This window comes from Rhodamnia argentea, chromosome 11 (genome assembly GCF_020921035.1).
Source record: "Rhodamnia argentea isolate NSW1041297 chromosome 11, ASM2092103v1, whole genome shotgun sequence".
NCBI classification, from domain to species: Eukaryota; Viridiplantae; Streptophyta; class Magnoliopsida; order Myrtales; family Myrtaceae; genus Rhodamnia; species Rhodamnia argentea.
The window spans coordinates 13840020-13862511 of record NC_063160.1 but is presented as its reverse complement, the minus strand read 5'-3'; the positions used below and the strand labels follow the sequence as shown (position 1 = coordinate 13862511).

Below are 22492 nucleotides of genomic sequence, written 5' to 3'. Positions count from 1 at the left end.
CGATCAAGTTGTCGCACAAGAAAAAGTTTGAGATTTTTTAATGTCATGAAAAAGTGTAAGGCAAATGCGTCAGAGTGGGTATAATGTGGGGTTTTTGGTGAATTTTATCCTTTTATTAAAGAAACGGTGCTCTATTTTTTTTTCGAGAAAAAGAAGAGTGCTATCTTTTATTTATTTATCTTTTTTTAATCATTTTTTTGTCATAATCTTTTTTTAATCATTGACAAATAACATTAATACATACTAATGGAATTTACTCAGTTTCAAATGGATTTAACCAAATCCGATATAAAACGCGTGATGAGAGGATGCTCCTTCGCCGAATATCGTCATTACGAAGATTGGATCGTGTCGGTTGTTTCAATCCGCATCGGCTTCTTTATTTTGTTTATTTGACCTAGGTATTCAAATTGATCTCGATAGGCTTTGAAAACATCACTTGTTATACCAATTTTATAAATGGAACTTGCATAAAAAAAATAGTGTCGATATATGAAAAAATGAGTTAAACGTCGTGTTTATAAAGTGATATGATTATGCACTTAGGTGAGCGGGTTATATTCGACGGAAACACTCGACACGAGTTTAAACACATTAGTTTGCGGATTAATTTTGTGTATCCACCTTAATAAACCTATTATTGTTGATTTGTATGAATGAATTGTGGACATATAAATAAGGAAACCAGGTAAGTCGCTGGACTTTTCAATGTGTTGGCTATGGGATTTTAAAGGTGTTGATCTTGTGTCCCTTCCAAATGCCCTAGAGTAGTGATAATTAGTAATTCCAACTCTAGGGTTGATGTTTATACCCACCAAAGAGCCAGTCATTTATGAATTAGCTAGCACGTTATGTGCATAAATATCGTACAATAGACCTATATAGGTATTTACTGATATCCAGACTGGCGATATCTAAGTCGCGTTTATACGGACCGATGAGCACACGTACATGCTTCAGTACACGAGTATATGTACACGCTCAAATAGGACGGTGCCGACAGTGTTGGAAAATCATTTGTAAGTAGGATATACAACCGAAGTCACACGTCGGAAGTGCAAGTCTAAATGCCAAACAAGCTTAGCGCACAAGCAACGAAAGTAGAATGAATATGACCACCCTTATCTACTGAGCTCAACTTTGGGAGCACAGCTCTAAACCTACGCTAGAGATGGAGAGAGAGAGAGAGAGAGAGCGCTTATGTACCTTAATCGGAGCGTCAGCCGGCGATCTCGGATCTCAGGAATAAGTTGGTGCAACATGGACACCAGATCAATGATCTGATCGTCGCTGATCCTGGAAGACCCGGACTGCCTCGACCTTCTGCTGGACATCGTCGCTAAGTCGGTTCAGATATAATTACGACAACACGCACAACCTGTTAGATATCCCCAGAGAGGGACCGGAGTCTCTAATGGAAGCGAGAAAGATGTGCTTCAAGCGGAGGAGGAAGGAAGGAAGGTGGAGCGAATGCAGCAGCAGCTGCTGCTAGCTACTACCAACGACGAAGAAGTTATAAAGAACGAGAGCCATGTCGTGCACACAGCTGACGTTGACCGTAAATGGCATTCTAGAGACTTATTTCATCATGAGCACCATAATTAGGGCATGACTTTACTACAATCAAATCATATGTTATACTGAAATGGAGAAAATTTTGGGGTCAAGGGAAAAAAAAAAAAGGCCTAGGCAAGCAACCGAGATTATTTTCGATAATCAAGAATATCTAAATAAGTCAAGATTCGTTATTACCTTATCGAGATATGTAATGACTTAATATTTTGCCATATGCAAGATGATACCATAAATCTCGTCCCGTAATGATTGAAATCTTTAGTTTCCTTAAAAGCGTGCATCGAGTGTTTCTTCACCTCTCACCAATGTAATAAGTTTTGGACTTCTTTTTGTACTTTCTCCTTCAAAAAATTGACGAACCTACCTATCCCAACAAAGTGAGTTCCACGGAACCTGAACCGATCCTGGAACATCTCACCCCTAGCCACGGCATTTGCTCGAATCGTCCAAAGTCCGGGGAGAAGAATGCCCTGCGCAGCGATGACGAAGGAGAACGCACTAGTACGTCGTCATCAGCTCCAGAGAGTAGAGACCTTGAGGGTTCAGCTGTTCTGCGTTCTGTCATCAACATCATGGACTAAACTCGGTGCGATACGATCATTAGGTCAATGGACTTAAAGCCTTCGACATCCCTCATCCGCACAGAAGGAATATTGAAGCCTTTGACGGGTTATCGAGGACTTCGCCAATTCGCTCGAAGGGTTCCGTCTTTCTTCGGAAACATGGTGCAAGCCTTCAAGGTCCTGACATCGGCGTTCCGATATCTTCCAACCCTTCTGTCGGAACATCGGAAGGGTTTGAAGGACATTGAAGACCTCGCCATTTCACTATAGAGATCTCCCCTTTGGCTGATTGCAAAAAATCTTATGGAATCTCAAGTCCAAGATAGGCAAATCAGGTTTATTGTCATTCTCGGTTTTATTCAGCGTTTTGCATATTTGCCGTTCCCGATGAGTGCTACGGCTTTCAATTACTACCAGCATATTGCGCGCCGCTGCCGGAAGCAACACCAACGTGTTCTTTTACTTATGAGCTTGACATTCTCGAGGACAAAGGGGGGCAAATCTTGGATGGACTGATTCTCCATCTGAAGGACCAAGCAAGATTTCTTGCACCTTTTCACTTGTACAATACTATTAATCTCACAAAAAGTCCACCCACCTCCTATGAATGTCTCCATTTCCTAGCCTGTGGGAATCCATAGCATGATGAAAGCCTTTTGCAAAAGTTCTCATCTCTCATGTTACAGGAGGAGTAAAGGAGCTCAATCCATGTATCGGTATGGTTGCGCACTTGGCTATTCGATCAAATGCCGAACTGGGTGTTCAAAACGAATGCAGGAACTCGATCCTCTCTACGAAAACAAGCGCATCAAGGTTTGCGTAGTTAGGGGATGCTTGTTGCAATTCGAGAGCCGTTTATCTTGTCTCCTGAGGTACGAATCGGAGAGGTTGAGCAGCGGTATCGGTATCTTCACTGACCAGAAGAGACTGGGAGACAGCGTGATAGGATTGAGATCACTTGCCCAGAAACCTGTTTTGGCTGAAGTAAATCGGATCCCATCACCATCATCTCTCACACTCAACCATGAAGAAAAGGAAACACAGTGAGCACATTGTGCAAAACCATGTCAACCTACACTTTCAGAGATCATAATTTCAACCGATTGATTAATAAATGAATGCTTCTCGGTTTGCAGACGGATAAAACTGGAGCACCCGCTCCTTCACCTCCAGCCCAAAGATCGTGGGCCGGCTTGCAGGTTGCTGCGAACCGCGCGAATGGGGCGCGGTCTTCGAAAGAATCGGTCCATGACATTCTATTCCACCCCCCGCCGCGGGGGCGGGAGAATATTCCGAATTACCATTACTTAGCTTTCAATTTACCTTCAGACCATCCCCAATGCTTTATTTCTGTCGTAATTGATCCTGATTCGACATTAAAACGTATATTGATTTTTCCTTGATTAATGTGTGATATTCCGAATCCTCGTTACTAATGGAATCGGGTCTTTCAAAATTCCATAAAATTTTGGAATGAAAATAAATGAAATGAAAAGTAATCCAAGATTCGCTTGATTTTGTGCATATGATTCAACATTATGTACCTGGGGAATAGTTGCTTCAAAGTGAATTTTTCCTAAATATATCTATTCAATTAAATTTTGGATTTATTTCGAATATATAAATTATGGTCAAGTTTAATCAAATGCCCATTTCGTCCTTTTTTTTTTTTATAAAAGAAACTAAAGACAAAAAAAGGACAATTTCCAATTTATTCTTCAAGAAATGGGTTATGAAATGCTTTTTCTATTTTTAGACTGTCTTTCCACGATACTGCAGGTCTCTTTATTAGATTTTACTTGTGGTGCACAATTTTGTGGAATGTAGGTAGTGGCCATGATTGATTCCATAGAAAAGAAGGAATAGTGTGTATTTTTCGTTGGGGGATTTCCCGACAACGGCTTGCGTGAGTTGCTGCGCCAAGCGAAACCGCGTGCCACCCCCGACACGGCCGAGAACCAAGAAACCGGTCCTTGCTACATGGATCTCACAGCCCGCAACTTCATCCGCAAGTGCCCGTGAAAATCAAAATCATTCGTTCCGTGAATCCATCAAACTTCTAGCATCGATGAATGCTTTAATTTGACCACCATATTCAAAGAATTCAAAAGGAAAGCAGCCCATGGTTCAAGAAAGGACACTTCTAAGGTACTTTTCCCGTGGTTCAAGAATCTAAGTCAAATCATTCATTGAAACAAATCGACGTCGTACGCAGATCTAAGTATATGATTTCTGGAGTTAATAAAAGGGAAAGTGGACATTTTACAACTTGGTCAAGTGAATCTGAGCTGTTCATTGGTCAACGCCACCTCGGCGGTGTCCCGGCCTATCCATAGGTCCTCCGATTCATAATAACCGTTGATTATACATCTCCCGTATGATCGACAGCTGCGATCCGCAATACTCGTCATAGACCCGTACGTACGGGTAGTGTGCACGCACGAAATAATAACTGAATTTTTATTTTTATTTTGGGTTCGAAATCACCGAAGTTGAATTAACGAAGAAAAAGGAATCGGGCCCACATCGGCGAATTTCTCCGGAGCCGATTGCTTTCCACCAATCATGTCCGGTTTATTAGGATTTTTACTTTCGATAATAAAGCGAACTTTTTCTTTAAAAAAAAAATATAGATAATATACGAAGCCCGAACCATTGAGAAACACGTGGACCAAGGACGAAAAAAGACGGAATACTCGTGGCGTAAGTTGCGCGTTCGGTTAATGAAAAAGTAAATAATTTGAAAAGGGCTTTCTTAAAAATAATCGTTCATATCGATTACAGAGAACGAGAAATATTTTAATCGTCCACGATAATATTTAGACATAAATTATTATTCATAATGACAATATTTCTCATCGATCGATTATTGAAAAATATTTCTCGGAATATTCTCTTTTTTTTTGTGTGAATCAAACGGCCTTGTAATTTCATTTTTTTTTTCCCTGTTCAGATTGAGCGAGTGGAAAATACGAGGCAAGAAATTTTTTTGTTTGCCACTTTGCCCTCGGGAAGGACGTATTCAAAAATGATGGAAAGTCCAACGGCTAGTTTTTACAGGAGTGGGCATACGCTCTAACGGTCACCTAATACCTTCTGAAAACGCCGTTCCACACACTCCCTTTTAAAGAACACCTCCCACCTTCGCTTTCTTCGCATTCTCTCTCTCTCTCTCTCGCTCTCTGAATACATTTGATCTTTCTTGGAGCTTCTTTGCACGACTTCAATGGAGACCCCTTCGTCAAACAGGAGAGTTACGAGGTCTCAAACCGCCGCTAGTAACAGCAAGAACCTTCCAATCTCGAGTGAGTCCCTTCCATTCTCTCTCTCTCTCTCTCTCTGTTCGCTTCTTTCAAAATCGAAACTTCACAGTATCTTGTATGGCGTTATCGTCTTAAGGGCGTGACTCTCCTTTTGGAAGGAAAATAGGTTCGTGGGTGTTCTGCCTATGTTTGTTTCTTGCACGTCGATGGTGACTTGCGACATCTATCATGATTAGAATCGTGGTTTTTTGGGGTTTCGAAACGGGTTATGATGATAAGATGTTTGATGAAATTCCAGGGAAGTTGGAAGATTCTGATTTGAGGCAAAGGACTAATGGGAAGCAGCAGCAAGAAAGGTCTGCACTCATCGACATAACCAATGATTCTCCAATCGTTGGGGTCGCGGCTGGGAACAGCTTGCGGACCCCGTGCTCATCAATTGCAAATAAGAGAAGTAACAGAGCCAAGAGCACTCCTGGGTCCGGGGAGGCACTGTTAAGGGGTCAAGTTAAGATTCTACTACAGAAAGTAGAAGAGGAGGCCGTGCTTTCGAGGATTTCTATGGGAAGCAGGCCTTTGCTTCGCCTTCAAGGGTTGGTTAACTCTCCAATGGGGCTTCTTGCACCAACTCCGGCCAACACGCCACAGGTGCTGAGTCTATCAGATGATGGAAGCATGAACAATGGCTTGGTTACCTCAACTGCTTTAGTCGATGTTGAAGAGCAACTAATTTCTCAGGTCTGATTAACTTCTCCAGATATATAACTTATTGTTGATTCAAATTCATCCTTTAGTCGATGTTTTGTAAAGGTTATTCAAATTCGTGATGTTTTGAAACACTTGGCTTATTGTGTTCCTTATTGATGCATACAGCAGGTGGCAAGTGACATCTTTGATGAAAGGGAGCAAGAGAGTCTTGAGTCACAAAAGAGCATCATAACTCGGTCTCTGCTGTTGGATTTCTCTGAGAAATCCGAACTTTCTGACTCGTCTGAATGCTCGTCTGTGCTCACCTGCCTAGGAGGACCAGAAGGAGAGAGTGGATCCAAAGAGAAGTCATTGACCACAGACGATGGCAACGCCTCTGTTTGGTCCATTCAGGTCAATGCGAGTGCCCATGGTGAAGATGAAGACGAGGGTGCATTCATTGAAGGAGAAGGAGAAGGAGAAGAGAAGGAGGAGGAAGATGAATACGAAGAAGAGGATGGATCTCTAGTGGATGAACTGTGTCGAGGAGTGAGCAAAATGTGGGTGAGCAGCGAGAAGAAAATGCCCGACTTTGCAGGAAGCCACACCAGGTTCGTTTACAACAGCGATGATGAAATCGTTGGAGAAGAAAAAGAGGGAAGTGATGGCAAGGGTGATGTTTCGCCCAGTGTTGTGCGGTTGAAGGGACTGCCTACACCAAGAGGAAAGCACTTGCGTTTTGCTATGGAAGGAAATACGAGTGGTGATTGAGACACACACACCCCTTTTGCTTTACTAGTTTTCTTGTTCTTGGGAAGAATGGTTGGGATGCTGTTACTGGTTATTTCATCAAGTAGATGAAAAAGTGTGTGAGGATATGTGGTGATGTCCAGAAACTGTTGTTTCTTCTAATAATCAAATCGAAATTTTGCTATTTTTTTACCTTTCGCATGATGAATATCTGTTGAAGATGTCTCACGTCTTTCGACTGCTGTTTCAAAATCTCATGAAAACTGCAAGATGATATACCTAGATAAAAATTTAAAACCCAAAACTGGAATTGTTTGCAAAATTGTCAAAGAAGCTTGATTTTTGCTGGTTGGTTTAGTGTTTGGTGTATTTAATTGACTCGTTCTGTGATTTGATGAGGAGAATCTAGTAAGAAGATAGCAGCAAATTCCTCAGCTGCTCTTCCGGGTTCTTCTTCACATGTATAAAAGAGCCCCCCCTACCTTGAGGGTCGTTCGGAAGGAGATGAAGAGCTTCGTCGATTGTCATTTGGTGATTCAGTCGTGTAATGCGCGGTTAACCATGGCCAGAAAGCAAAATGCCTAGGCTTCAAAGAAAGATCAGTCTCGCAGCAGAAACATCGAACTGCAGTTTTCAATTACTTGATTACACAAGGCCGGCAATTATGCCGAGCAGCCGGAGCTCCGATCTCTACCTTGCCTCCGGAGCTCTGATCTACCTGGTCGCCATCCACACGTGGCTCGCGGCCGGCAATTTTGCTGATTTCCTGATTCAGCTTCTTTGTATTGAGACAATTGATTAAACCTGCTATAAAAATCTCTCTCTGCGATTTCATGGCCTATAAAGAACAGGATTTGTGTTTCTGGTTTTTGTAGGCTCAGAAATGAGGGTTTAAATTTGGGCAAACATGCTAACAGATTTTTTTTGGACAACAAAATAATAAATTAATATTTCGTACAAAAAAAAATCGACAATGACACTTCAATAGACCGAAATGCCACTTAAGTGATCCGCAGATAAATTTTGACACTAAAATGAGCCCAGTAAGAAAGTTACGACTTTGCATCATCAAATTATAGCTCACAATGGTGTCAAAAGTTAGTATCCAAACCTCAGCTGCAAGGGATGTGCAAACTGATCAACGCTATCTGTATAACATAATTTACACCCTAAATTCGTAATCGCCTGCCCCCATGGTGATGTACAGTCTTAGTTTCTCCATTATGTTAGCTACAACTCAAAACCACGGATGCCACGTTGGATCCATCATGCACAAGTTCCTCGGAGTCAAAGCAGCTTCGACCAGTTCGGTGACGCCCCTTTGCACCGATTGCGGTGGATCCATTGGATTCTCATCCTGAAAGTGGAACACGGAGGAAACAGGTCATGACCATTGCCAGAACGTTGTAGATGCCAAATTCAAATTAAATGATCAGCCAAAAGATACATACACACACACATCTCTATTTTTTGTTGGAGGCCAAATAGTTACCTCTTCAGAGTATGACTGTGGCGCTATCCCGTTGATCCGGCCAATAACATTCTCAACATTGGTAGTAATCTTATGTTTGAAGTCAATTGGGTTTAAGCTACCACCAGCAGCCATTGCCGCCAAGGGTATGCCCAGTGGTCTTCTCCAAGACCAAGACAGCAGCTCATCGCGGAAGAACATTGCTAATTGATGCCACAAGTGCTGACTTTGCTGCAAAATGTCACATGGCTAAATCAACTGTGGGGCCTCCAGCATAAATCACAATCCACTATTCAATTAAAACTCACCTTAGGTGATATCACAGCCTGTGCCGCAGCGCACATTGCAGAAACGATGAGACCTTCAACGCCAAAGTTTGAGAAGAAGGCCTGCATATTCCTCGTTAAACGGAAAGGTACAGGCTCGCTGAACTCGATCATCCCATTCGCATCGTAGGCTGGATGAAAATCAGTCTGAAATATTTTCCCAGTGTTTTTAGCGAACAGAATCTTATTGGGAGACCTTCCCCCAATTTGTAGCATGAAGGACATGAAACTTGAAAGGGCCAGCTGGACGGCAAATTGCTTTTTGAATGCCCACATATGATTGCCATTCAGCAGAGTTTTGTACATGTACTGGGAAAAGATGTTGTCATTTACAACATTTTTCATTATATCATTATAAGCTTGAAGTCGCAGATCTACAACAGCTTCTGGAGATACTTGGCCAGATATGGCTTGGTTTAACTGCTCTTTAAAAAAGGTAATAGGGAGATCAGCCTCTCTGTCATTCCTTGCGCAATGGTTCTCATAAACCTCAAGAAAGGTGTTATACATCACATCATCTTCTACCATTCGAACCTGTTCAGGCAGTTAATCGGTCAAAATCAATATTTTCTACTAGTTTATGTGGACAAGAACTAAATCACCATGACAGAGAGAAACTGAGTAATAAGTTTTAGCTGTATGACGCACATGACATAAAATTCTAGGAGATATAGATACAAGGGTGAAATCTAGGCCATGCTAAAACTTCCTTTATGCATGACATGCGTGAGGGAATGGAAAAGAAAAAACAAGTGACGCCTCTGGAGAGTAATGTCCTCACCTGGGACCAAACAGGAATGATGATCGGCGTGTGAATGTATATGTGGCGTCTCCTTGACTCCTTATGCTTATCAAACATCTGGTTCATCACGCGGAAAAGCTGAAGAATGCGCTCATCACTTCTAGCATTAGGAGTCAGAGATGTCTGAACAATAAAATGCCTTTGTGAGCCATCAGATCCAATCAAAGTCAAACGCCGGAAACTGCTTCCATGCCTTCGCACAGTCGGAATATCAGCTCCGACTCTGTCTAACTTGACAGTGTGATCGGGCGCAATTTCCTGCAACACAGATTTTAGAAGAGTGGGACACAACACCTTAAAAATAGTGCAGACACACACAATCAAGCAGTAGGTATGATGAATAGAGTTCATTCTACGAAGCAAACTTGTACAATCGAATGCTGTTCACATTTGAGATAGTATTCACCAAGCTGACACAAGTTGGATTTACCTGATCACTGAAATACTGCCCCGGAACCTCAACATCAACGACGTGGAAATCACGCAAAACCCTGCTTTCTTCTTCCAATTTCAAGACAGCTGGAAACCTGTCCTCGACATTGCTCTGGAGAACGTTTTTCCAATGTTTCAGACGCTCAGTCAAATCTGCAAGGGTTGCTGGGAAAGTGGCTGTGCTTTCTGGATCAAGGTCCCGCTCAAATTCTTGCTTGTACTCTTTCACAAATTCAACATGCTTAGTCACAGCATCAGCTGAAAAGCAAGCCTTGCATACTCCAGAAAGCTCCTTCTTGAGAGACTGGGGAACCTCGGCGGTAGTGGCGGTGGGATACTTATAGCAGCGATGAAGTAGTGCATTAACTACAGCAAGTAGTCTCTCTTCTGGCAAAGTAACAAACCTTGAACCAATCTCTGTAAGCAGAATCTGTACCCAAAGACAAACTTATCAGAAAGCAAGCCACTGCCTTCTAAAATGCGCAGACAATTCACACCAAGCACTGTACAGTAAACTAGTAATAACAGCAACATCACAAGACAGACTAGGGCAATCTTCTACTACGAATGAACTTAGCTGGGAATCTAAAATACTAATCCAAGTCCAGCCTCCAGCTCGAGCGCCATAAGATTCAACATTTGCATTCTACCACGTAACCAGAGACATTTATATGTAAAAAAAAGAAGAAAAAAAAGGCATCACCTCAAGTTCACTGGCAAGATTAGTGTGCTTGCTTCTAAGAGCCTCCATTATATCTTTGGCAGCATCAAATGCGCTGGCAGCAGAAGCTACCAAACCCAAAGCACTATTACGCCTAAAAGCAGTCTGACTACCATCATTTATGTTTGAAGAACCTTGGTGCATAGGTTGGTCGTTTCCCATGTGAATGCTGCTTTCAGTTACTGCAGATCTTTCAGATTCTTGTGGATGATTTCCACCTTCATGAGGCCCAACTCCAGTAGATTGAGGACCTTGATGGACTTGATTTTCGGAGGCTAAGGTACTCCCGCCATGGCTCTGAACCCGAGCATGTCCATCAACCAAGCCAAGAGAACCAGCACTAGGCACAGAGGCATTTTGCTGCCTTTGTTGAGCAATTGCCATTCGGCTCAGTTCAGATTTATTGGCCACATCGCGCCTCTCCAGTAAATATGTGCGAAGCCAGTAGTAAAGAGCCTGAGATTAAAAACAAGGTTAATGATGACCTAAAACCATCCACACATTCATGATAAAAGCAATATTAACCTGTGGATAGACTGTGGCAATCTTTAGCAGGACAAGTTTGCAATGAGGTGCTTCTGTCCTCTGCAAGGAGAGTAGCAGCTGTGGAATCCATGAAAGCCAAACCCAATGGGGAATTTGGTCCAAATACTTATCAAACGCCCTACCGACAGGCTCGTTGGGAGTGTCAAAACTAAGGAGATATAAAACACGAGCCAAGTGACTTCTAGAGTTGGACACACCAAACCTGATACCCTGAAGAAAGCAACTGACTGCATACTCAAGCCAAATTTCATCATGAGTCTCTCTGTAAGCCTGTAAAAGTAGCTGCTAGGTCACCACTGTTCCAAGCTGTGAGCAAAATAAGGCATGAAAAACAAACAGAAGGATTAATACCATGTCACAATAATTTCCCCAGCTTATCCATCCTTTTGGAAGATTTTTGAAGAGGGAGATGGCATTGGAATATGCAACGTTAGCGGCTTCAGAATCATTTAACTTTAACAGAAAATCTCCCTTGAGACGAAAGATTTCAGCTTTATGTTTTGGAGAAAAATACTCCAGATTGGTACTGCTTGTCAAATTGAAACCACTAGTGAGCTCTCCCTTCATCTCCAGATAAGCTTTTGCCTGTTCTCTTATCTTAACAAATGCCTCCTGCGAAGATAACATTTACCATAGATACTACCTGTTAGCTTCCTTTCAACAGTGAGGACAGGAGCAGAAAAGGAGTATGATGCCCATTGAGACTGCAGAGAATCCAGCTCACAATAAACAATTTTATATGCATACACATATCTGTGCGCGTGTTGCTCATTATGCACTACAGAAACAGTATATAAAATCATTGATCAAGCTTCCGGATAGAGATTTCAGTATATGTTTCAAGAGCCAACAGCTACAAAATTTTGGGATACAAGTTACCATCACTTTTTTTTGGGGGAGGGAAGGCAATATGTTTGCTACTTTGTGAGACTGGTACATACCTGAACTTCCATGGTTGAATGGCCATACATCTTGTCAAGTACTGTGACGCAAACATCGTAAAGTCCTTGCTTACGAGCTATGTGAGCAAGTTTATTGACATTCCATGCTTTGTCACGGTAGCCAAGGTGATGTAGTTGAGAATTCGTGTTGCCAAAATCCTTAAATGCATCTATAACAACATTATACATTTCATTCCTCCACTGAAGTAGGTCATACCAAATAGACATGTTATCCCATTCATTCGGTGTTCGTAGTCTCCAGGTCTCCAAAATGTCTTTCAAATCTGCATACATATTACCATGTGCTCCAACAACAGAATTGCCTGAATGCTTGTTTCCATTAGCAATGTCCACATAAATTCTGGCAGACTCCTGAACTTCAACTAGCTGCTGAAATTGCTGAAGAAGAGGAACCCTTGCATGAACAGACATTTCAGGTAACTGCCACCACTGTTCTAATGCAAGATCAACTCCCTTCGCCACAATGTTTTCAGCATCTTGCACACCATTTGTATTTCTCTCATGAAGAGCAAAAAATGCTTGGATTAGACGAAGTTTCGGGGATTCCTCAACTTGCGCTTTAGGAATTACATGATCCTTCAAGTATCCCCAATCAGGTAACTTCCAAAGACTGTCGAGAAGTATGTCGTAGTTCTCAACACTCTTGCCAAAGTCCACCAATGCCTCCCACTGACTAAGCTGGGTAGCGCAATAAAGCCATTGCTCTTCCCAGAGACACATTTCTGCCTTTGGTACGGTGTTATTATAAGTACCTTGAGTAGCCTTAACCATTGCTTGATAAAACAGGCTTTGAGCACGTTGCCAATATCCATGTTGAACCAGTGATAGCCCCGCCTTAGTCTCTCCGGTGACTGACTTCTTCTTCCACAAACCACACCTCATATCTTCCTCATTGAGCAATCGATAAAGCTCCGCCAAAGATTCAGAGCATTTTGTATCATTCATGAACAACACAACATGACTTTCAAGCAGAGCCAACGCAATATGCCATGCATTATATGTTTTTCCAATATATTTGATTAGCTCACTAGGCATGCGAGGTTGAGGGTGGCTCAACTGAAGACCCTCCAAAAGTGCTTGCACAACATTTGGTCTGTTTGCTTGTTGCTTTTTATGATAATCCTTCGATAGGAGAGTAATCATTGGTTTAGCCAGGGCTATCTGTTCATCCTTGAGCAAGGTGACCCAGACAATTGGAAACACCAGCACCCACAAATGGTATGCAACATTGGCATCAGTGTGGGCTAGCTCTCTAAGAGGCACAAGCAGATCAGCCACCTGCGAAACGGAAAAAGCTAACCTCAACATACAATTTTTAAAAAATACTGATAGTGTTGAGCTATGTATCATCATTCTTGTCCAATAGTGATTGCAAAAATACCACAGATGGAACAAAAGAATGCCAAATATAGCAAAATTCCCAAAGTGATGCTGCAAGAAATATTCTAACTGATATATACAAAAAGATGCTTCGAGAGAACTTGCCAACACGATATCTAGAACGTATGAAGTTATAAGTGCATAGAACCAACTCTCATGATGGTGATGCTGCAGTCAATTAATCCACAAAAATTGAAAAACCAGGGATAGTGGGGAGAAACATTACAAAGTGAACTCAACTGCTGAGGTACATTATACCCTCACAATGTCTTCAGCAAGAATGTATGATTTTATGAGCATTAAATCAAAGGAAGCAGCTCTATGGTAAGAACTTTTATTCATAAAGACGAATGATATAAGAACCTGAAGTCTGCTCATATCATTGAGAAACTTTGCATGCTTGAGAACAAGGCCTTCAAATGTTAGAGGAGCTTCCTCAGGGCCCTCTGGCAGATCAATAGCCTGTGCCTGTGGCAGTGAACCATCAGAAGAACCTGAAGACACAAGTGCTGGCACCCTGGCAGAATTTGAAGCCAGTGTAATAGGTTTATCTACTACTAATACTGCCAGAAGAAGATCAAGCCCTTGTTTGAGCCAGAAGACATCACCCAAAGCTTCCCAGTCCTGCAACTGGATAATGTATTGCAACCTTGCGAACAATGTTTTTGTAAGAGAGGCATTGTAAAGAGAAAAGAACTTATTCCTCATTTCAGGATCTGTTGCTCTTAGGCCAAGCATGTATTGTCTTTCTACCTTCTGAAACACCTCCTGCCGTAGGGTGAGTGGAAATCTGCAATGAATAAATATATGCCGTGTTAGATGCCAACCAAAGAAGAGTCCAACAGAACGCTGAATACGCGACTTACTTTGTCTCATCAGAACAAATTCCATAAAGAATTAGAAGATATTTACTATCCCACTCTTCCAAGGCACTGGGAGGAAAGTTTTGCTTATCGACCTGAGAGAGCTTCTGAAGGAAATTAACTATTTCTTTTGTGGAGAGAAAAGCACATGATGAAGCAGTTGCACCAGGCTTGGTGAAGTAATCCTCAATCCACCCCTTGATCACATCAAGTATACCAAGTAGCACACTAGGATCAGCACCTTTCTCTGACAGTAAGCCATTCAATGTCTGAATTATTAATCGTTTGCACTCGGGAACAAGCATGACCCTTTCATTAATAAGTTTCAAAACAGCCTTCAGATTTGTCACAACGGCCCCAATATCAGCACCTTGGCGTGAAGAAGTAACTGCTGAATCTGCATCGGTCCTCTGACCCTGTAAAGGAAAAGATGTTAAGTGACATGACTCCGAAAAGATCAAAACAAAGGAAAAACCCAAACCAGCAAGGAATTTGCCTCATAAAAAATCAGAGAATCTGACAGCGCATTGAGAGAGAGTTGCCACCAAACAAATCATAAATCAGGAATTGGGAGCCAATTTTTACACATCGCACAAGGCTGAAGACAATTGTAGTGATATCATCAAAAAAGCCTCAAAATATGGTGCACTTTCATATACACAAGAGGAATAGCTCTCTCAAACATTTAAAGAAAATAAAAATCTAATACAGGAAATCTGATATAGGTAGGATATAATTCCAGGACACCGGAACAACCTCTTAAAGACTACCACCTAATTAATGAAGAACCTTCAATCGGTTGGTATTCCTAACAACAAGACAATGATCAGGCCCTGCAACAACCACTTGAAGACTTTACCACCTCGGCGCAATCTTCAACTTAGGGTATTCATTCATTACATAATTAGAGCCAAATATTTCATCCCCATCAAATTATTTGAGACTTCAGATTTTTAAGAGGAAGATAAGAACCTAACCCCCAATTTGATACCCAGTAAATATCTCAGCTCAACATCCGGAGCGACTCACAGAACTTTGATGAGAAATCGTTAAAGATAAACTTCGATGAGAGATCATTAAAGATAACGAGAAGCCATGACACCACAACATGATTATCAGCAGGAAGGAAAAACAAGTTCTTCAATGCAGGACCTGAGATTGAGAAAATGTGTATAGAAACCTGTCAAAGTAACCAGATGAAATTATGAGGGGCATACCTGTCTTAAATGAGACCCTACAGATGAACCCATGTCCCGCGCCAATTTTTGCAAAATACGAACTAAGATAAGGGAATCAACAAAGTTTTTGTGCACTTCGGTTAATGTTTTAATGACAAGCAACACAAAGCTGATAGTAATAGAGCCATCTTCAACAGATGCCTGGGTGGAAGTGACTGCATTAATATGCTTCTGTATCAGTTCATCGACCTTCTGGTATAACATCTTCACTTCCGGGGGCGTTGTAGCTGCGTCTAATGGAAAAGCAATAGAGACCATCTTGAATAGATTGCATAATGACTTCCCTGCGTCCAGCATTTTGTATTTGAAACACGGCTCAAGAATCTGAAATATGGAATAAAGAAACAAGAAATGAAAAGAACATTAAGCATACACAAAGTTCGCCACACTCAACCTCTACAATTGATTTATAAAGAAATAGCATAGAAGAACAAAGGTTCATGACATACTTGTGAAATTTGGTTGATGTTATTTCTGATGAATAAATGGGGCTGCTTCTCCAAGACCTTGTTCATGACGTCCAAGCCTTGAGCCAGAGCAGTGGAAGGATCTTTCGATTGGGAAGGTTGAATACTACTCAAAAGTTTCTCTAAATAGTTAAATTTAACATTGGCATTTGGCCACACTTCCAAAGCTTGTGAAAGGAGATCTAAAGCTTGTTTGTACATACTGCTTGCTTCCTTGTCCTTGGGCTCTATGACTAAAGCAACCTACATTGAAAAAGTAAAGCATCAGGATGCAGTCATATGCAACATGGATGTGCAATATACAATTTGCAGTGCCACAATTAGAATTAGATCTAACCAGTAGACAGGGATACTCAACTACACAACCACAAGAAAGAGTGACAACAACTCTAAGGCTTATGAGACACTGTTCAAATGGTCATTGTGGAGGAATTAACAGCATAATGAAGAAAACTGCAGCAAAACCTTACAACCGGTGAAAAGGACACATATTATAGTAATTATAGGTCATGAAATCGGTAAGATGGATAGTTCAAATATTGAATGCCATAAGGCAACATATCAAGGTCAACCAATTAGAGTTGATTAAGTCGAGAACCTCCCCCACATCCCACCCCACCCCACCCCACCCCCCCAAAAAAAGAGAATCATAAAGCATCATAAGGAAATTCGATACACCACTTAATATCTAACAGCAGAAGAAAGTGACAAGCAAATTTTGTGTTTTAATAGAAAAATCTAAAAGCAGCTCTGCATTCTCAACAAACACTATGATGAAACTGCAAGCCAGATAGAACTCAACCCTTATGAGAAAATTGATTATCATTTCTTCCATAGCAGCATTAGGCTTGAATTCTTCATCAGGCTGGCCACCAGATCCTGGAGTTTCAATATTAGAGATCGACGAGGCACCCCCTGGTGACATGACACAGAGTGACTGCAGACCTGGCTCAACTTTAACTCTCTTACTAGGGTCTTCAGAAAAAGTAGACCCATCTACAGAGCGCTTGGGATCAGCTCCAGCGGACAAAGTACCAAATCCATCAGAGTTTTGACCAGGGACATCAGCATCAGCAGCTACTTTCATTTCATTTTGTCTTTGCCTTTCCCAACCAACCACCAATCCAGCTAGTTCAATGGCTAGACGCCTGTTTTCAGCCGTGGTATTGTACGGTAATCCAAGTCGACTGAGAGAGTTTACCATTTGAGGCACAAATTGCGCTCTGCAGCTGTAGAAGAGATCTGAATGGCGTACAATGAGTTGAAATATATGAATTAGGTTAGGGACAGAGTGACCTTCCTCTACAAGAATCTTTTTTGTGTATCTTATCCAAATTGGCATACGCGAATCCCCAAGGGGTAACCTCCGCGGCAATGCAGGCATCAAAATGTCAAGTGCCTGCTTAACCAACATCTTATTTTCTGGCTGGCATGTTCTAAGAAGTGCAACAAAAACCTGCAATTTACAACTGCACATATCAGAAACTATACCCTAATTGACAAATACACACACTTATTTATTTATTGACTGAGAATACGCTGCCTTCTCGACAAAACAACATTCTGAACATGTTTAGAAGATCCAGAGAGCTAAAACTTCAAAGCATTTAATATAAGATAGTCTTCTTTGATAGAGAATCAAGAAACCAAAGTACCTGCAGAATTATCTTTTCTGGGGCCTGGTACGCCTCTAAGAAATGGCAAACATTGACAAATGCCCACTGCTTACTGGCACTATCTTCACGTTTTAGATGATTCCAACCGAACTTGATAAGTTCTTTCCTGTGTTGGACAAGATCATTCTGGAGATATTTAAGAAGCAAAGTCGCAAGCTGTAGAAGCTCTATCCTTAACGGCTCATCGTATTCGGCAGAAACCTATAAAGCAAAGTATTGGAAATACAACTCAAACACAACCATCAACTGACTTCAGGTTTCACACAACAGGAACTGCTGTGAAGACGGCATCACAAGATCAAAGTGAACATAAAACCAAAAGGCACAAAATATCACCTCCTCTGGAGGATCAAGAAGCTTGTCAACAATGGTCTTCACGATGGTTGGATCAACTACTTCCCAACTCTGATTATTTTGAAAAGCATGAGCAAGCATGGGTAGAATAAGCATTTGCATCACAATCACCAAATGATCATGATTAAGCTGCTTAGATTGAAAAAGGTTGAGAAAATGCAAAAGAATTGACTTTTTCATGCTGGGTTGGTAACCTTCTGCAACCTGGAAGAAGAGATGGAAATCACTTACTTGTGATCACTCGAAATGAGGTGAAAAATGAGGCAATGGACATTAAAGAAACTTGGAAAAATTGAGATACCTCGATAATGTAAAATTCCTTCAAGAAAGTGTAGTCTATACGACTATGGTATAAGAATATGGTGAGGATATCGAAGAGAACACTTAATTCAGGTTTACCATGCCGTAAGTAATTTAGAAAGCACTTGACAAGCCATTTGCTTTCCTTCACCTGCATACACATCCTCATTAATTTAGAATATGCAATGTTGTACCTTGATACATGAACTAAAAGTAAAACAGCGAGCCATAGCTTCAAATGTAATAGCACGCTCATTGAGAAACTTGCTGGGCTAAAGTTCAATTATCTAGAACTGACATGGAAACATCAAAATTATCAGCTTCACCTTAAGCAAGTATATGGTTGTTTCCTTGATAGCAAGACCACTATGCATAGAGTATAATGCTAAGATGGTTCATACCAAAGGAACTTACAAGAAATAGTATGCATAAAAATGTAAACTTCCATTATTTAGACATTAAAACAGTAGACAATCAGATATGTTTCACATAAAACTACCAGAGACAAAAGAACACAATCAATTTCAATCAAGAATGACAATAAAACAGGTATCACAAGCATCTTAGTCAGCAAAACCAGATCAATCAAGCAGCAAATATCATATAATCCATTATAGACGAAATATATAAAGCCAACAGGAGATGGAATATTTTTAGAAGTCTAAAAGAAGCAAACAGTGTTGAGATTTGAACATCCATTTAGTAGCTGAAGAATGAGTTATAAAAAATATCATGAGAATGCATGATGGAATTAGGCGGTATAAAAATGCATAAGCCGCACACGTCTGAAAGTTCGAAGCACAGAGACAGTGAAAAATTTCTTCATACATACAATCAAAGAAATCTATACACAAACTAAAAGAGAGAGAAGTCTGAATAAAACTTACTTGCACCAAGTCCAGTTCCTGTTCATTGCGCAATCGGGTTATTCTTGCAGGTGATTTCCAAAGAAGTACAAGAGTCTCAAAGACAATACTATTACTCTGCAGCCAGCCAGGAATCAACTTAACCATTGTTTTTACAAGAGCAAGGCCCTGAAAGTACCCATCTGAAGTTGCAGCGGAGTTCGATGAAGGCAAGCTAGAACTATCAGGTGGAGGGACAGAAGAAAGGACTTCATCACTCAAAGACACAGGAGTAGCAGTTGAAGATCCAGCAGTCACAGTAGCTTCAGGTTTGGGCATAAATTCAGGAAAAGCACTGGTGAGTATTTTATTCGGTGACTTGGCCAGTTCATCTCTTAATGGCTGGCCAGCATCTGATCGAATGATGTACATAAACCTGGATGAGAACCTTAATCAGTACTTATTCAGTATGTAATTGAAGTGTACCCTTTTATGCCCATATTCTTACCGCCTGAAGTATTTTGGTCGACTTAATCGAGCAAGAAAATAGTCTACGGCTTGCGTTGCATATTTATTCAGAAATTTCGTCAGTGGAAGTCGATATGGACTATTGATTTCACTATAAACTTGTCCCAAAGGAAGAGCGCCTTCCAACTCAATTGTCAAGGTCACAAGTTCATCAAGGAACTTTGCAGCGGCATTGGGAAGCAGGTGAAAAAGTTCAATTATGGCTGCAGATAAACAAAACCTGATATAAGACAACATCTAAAGTGTGCATATGCCACGCAGATCTGCAGAATCAGAAACTTGTTCAGTTAGATACATGCTTTACCTGAAGCGATTTTTGGTTCTTCACCAGCCTTCCATGATTTCTGGCTTTGTGCGAGTTTTTCAGGTTCCAGCCATTTCTTTAGGTGCTCCAACAACTTGCCACCCAAAGTTACATTGAACCAGTTGGATAGGAGCTCAAGAAGCCGGGCCAAACCTTGCAAAAGAGGCATGCTAAGATTCTTGGTATGCGCCAAATTGACTAAAATAGGCCTGAGGCTGCTTTGAAGAAGTTCTTTGGGCATCCTTTGCTGATTTATGACCTAGAAGAGAATGGTCAGAAGAGACGCATCAACTCCCAATTCCAAAACGTCATGAGCTTAATTTGACACAACAAAAAGAAGAGAAATAGAATTAGGAATGTTTCTAGCAACTAACACACATGAAATTGTTTCCACATCCTCAACCCCATTCCGAAATTCACAATTGTTTAAGCATGATTGAAATTATCACATCAAGTAGACAACACAGAAATATGTCTACCAGTTCTTTGGTGTTAGGATAATATGTTGTTTTCTAGCAGTATGTATCCCTATTAACAGTTGGAGTTGGTGGCCAAGCAGAAGTAGACAGGAGAATGAGGTAATGGATTCTCTCCAGATCACCATTTTTTTTATTTGCATAGTGTTGAATCTACAGACCATTATGGCTAAACAGGTCCCTACAGTAAAGCAAATGACTCCATAATAGGTATTGTGTTAAAACCTGTCGAAGACCTTCCTTCGCAACTGCAACAATCTCAGGAGTTCTGCACGTCAAGGACTTGAAGAACATTGATATGATCTTAGCACGCAGCTCTGAATGATTTGGAGTTTTAAAATCTGCCCAGGCCATCGTAGTACAGAGTAGCTCAATGCAAGCAGTTCGTAGTTTGTTCAATGATGTAGCAACTTTTGGGTTCATATATTTCACAACCCACACATTTTCATCAGCCTCAGCAGTTTGCAGAGCTTCTTGAAGAAAATTGACTAGTTCTGGAGTCAACTTAAGGAGCGGAGGCCTCAAAGCTAGGCAGAAATTCAAAGCAGTGACCGTGCCAACCTATAAGGCAACACTGGAGTGAGTACCAACCGTATATGATAACTCTAATCCACAAAACATTCCTTACCTGTTGATCAATGGTCTTGGATCGAAGTGGCCGCATTATGAGAGGCTGAAGCAAAGGTTGGTATAGTGGCTCAAGCAGCTCAGACACCTCACTACCCGTTCGACTAGCCAAAAGTGCTAAACACGTCTGCACATTTTTCCTCACGCTAATGGATGCATTGGAATTGAACAACTCTGAAGCAAGAAATTCAACTGCCCCTTGAAAACTTTGCTTGCGTGTTTCACTGTTTGCTTCATCAACATTATTCACCACACGAAGAACCTGTGTAAGCACTTGACTTGTCTCTTCCTGCTCTTTAGTAGCATAAGCAGGAAGTCTTTTTAGAACATACACCAGGCCCCTCACAATTTTCACTTGGAAAAAGCACAATGTCTCAACGGTGACCTTACCAACTAGAGCACCAAGGCCCATCACACCACCCATTTGTGCTTGCCACATATTTCCATAACAACAGTGCAAAAGACGGGGCAGAAGTTGCTCGAACACAGGGACCCTAACACTTGGTGGCGGTGAATATACAGGATTCATGGAGGGACTCGAGACAATCATAGGTGTGCTGGGGCCTCCTCTTGACATAAATGCATCAGAATGTTTCGAACGAGCAAGGAAAAGAAGCATTTCAGCAAATACGTTTAAGGCGCTAAGGGCAGCCTTTGCGTGAAACCTATTCTCATCTGCAAGCACATCAACTAAGGCGTCCAAAAATATTAAAGGGTCCAATTCTTTCAAATTGGAACTTCTATTTTTTGACCTTCCGCTGACATTGGCACTTGATGAAAGAATAGGGCCGCCAACAGCAGGAGTTGCATGAGAGGTGTTGCCTGATGAATTCTCGATATGAAAGATCATTGCAAAGTGACGACATATATTAACAATGAAATCATCCTTTGGCTCTACAAGGTCTGGTTCCGCACTGGCTGCAATAACAGTCATTAACAGCACCTTGAAAACAGATTTTTCAGCCATGAGTTGAGTCTTTGTCTTCACACCCAAATCTGCCTGCACGAATCAGTTATATAGGTCAAGCAGCCATAGTTTTTCTCAATAGTAGTGTATCAAATTTTAACCATTCGACAGCAGGTCCAAATGAATCTTTTTTCACATCTCTCTTTGCCCCCAGCTCTTAAACTGACCCACAGCACATTAACAAACTAAAAGCCAAAAAGTATGAAAGTTTGTCAAACGTTCAATAGAATTTAAACATAGGAAAGGTGATAGGTAACATCAAGGATAAGAAGTAAATCACTTGAAAAACAAACACAACCAGCAAACTTGAAAGATGCAAATCAGAGTCAGCATTAAAAAGAAATACAGCTCACTACCTAGAGGAAAATT

At 41.2% G+C, this 22492-nt stretch overlaps 2 protein-coding genes across 3 annotated transcripts in view; one reads left to right on the top strand and one right to left on the bottom strand.

Annotated features, from left to right (window-relative positions):
• The first annotated feature begins 5280 nt into the window (after nucleotides 1-5280).
• On the top strand, nucleotides 5281-7030 carry LOC115736338. 2 transcript variants are annotated; one of them, XM_030667994.2, is made up of 3 exons: nucleotides 5281-5443; nucleotides 5700-6139; nucleotides 6278-7030. In XM_030667994.2, the coding sequence occupies exons 1-3, from the start codon at nucleotides 5365-5367 to the stop codon at nucleotides 6857-6859; spliced, it is 1101 nt and encodes a 366-aa protein (XP_030523854.1). In that variant the 5' UTR covers nucleotides 5281-5364; the 3' UTR covers nucleotides 6860-7030. The 2 variants fall into 2 exon arrangements, with proteins under 2 accessions (XP_030523854.1, XP_030523853.1); XM_030667993.2 differs by having other exon boundaries at nucleotides 5283-5443; nucleotides 6275-7030.
• An 843-nt stretch (nucleotides 7031-7873) lies between these two features.
• The window catches only part of LOC115736432 (transformation/transcription domain-associated protein-like), a 28387-nt gene continuing 13768 nt past the window's right edge, over nucleotides 7874-22492 (bottom strand). Inside the window, exons 14-35 of the mRNA XM_030668149.2 lie at nucleotides 21158-22156; nucleotides 20755-21090; nucleotides 20054-20312; nucleotides 19730-19952; nucleotides 19264-19657; nucleotides 18378-18527; nucleotides 18059-18280; nucleotides 17702-17923; nucleotides 16849-17502; nucleotides 16029-16289; nucleotides 15559-15903; nucleotides 14345-14757; nucleotides 13842-14268; nucleotides 12078-13376; nucleotides 11488-11748; nucleotides 11116-11406; nucleotides 10573-11046; nucleotides 9868-10299; nucleotides 9417-9695; nucleotides 8618-9169; nucleotides 8331-8540; nucleotides 7874-8195 (exon numbers count right to left, since the gene is read on the bottom strand). Coding sequence (XP_030524009.1) covers nucleotides 8076-8195; nucleotides 8331-8540; nucleotides 8618-9169; nucleotides 9417-9695; nucleotides 9868-10299; nucleotides 10573-11046; nucleotides 11116-11406; nucleotides 11488-11748; nucleotides 12078-13376; nucleotides 13842-14268; nucleotides 14345-14757; nucleotides 15559-15903; nucleotides 16029-16289; nucleotides 16849-17502; nucleotides 17702-17923; nucleotides 18059-18280; nucleotides 18378-18527; nucleotides 19264-19657; nucleotides 19730-19952; nucleotides 20054-20312; nucleotides 20755-21090; nucleotides 21158-22156 — 8823 coding nt within the window. The 3' untranslated portion in view covers nucleotides 7874-8075. The remainder of the gene's footprint in view (nucleotides 8196-8330; nucleotides 8541-8617; nucleotides 9170-9416; nucleotides 9696-9867; nucleotides 10300-10572; nucleotides 11047-11115; nucleotides 11407-11487; nucleotides 11749-12077; nucleotides 13377-13841; nucleotides 14269-14344; nucleotides 14758-15558; nucleotides 15904-16028; nucleotides 16290-16848; nucleotides 17503-17701; nucleotides 17924-18058; nucleotides 18281-18377; nucleotides 18528-19263; nucleotides 19658-19729; nucleotides 19953-20053; nucleotides 20313-20754; nucleotides 21091-21157; nucleotides 22157-22492) is intronic.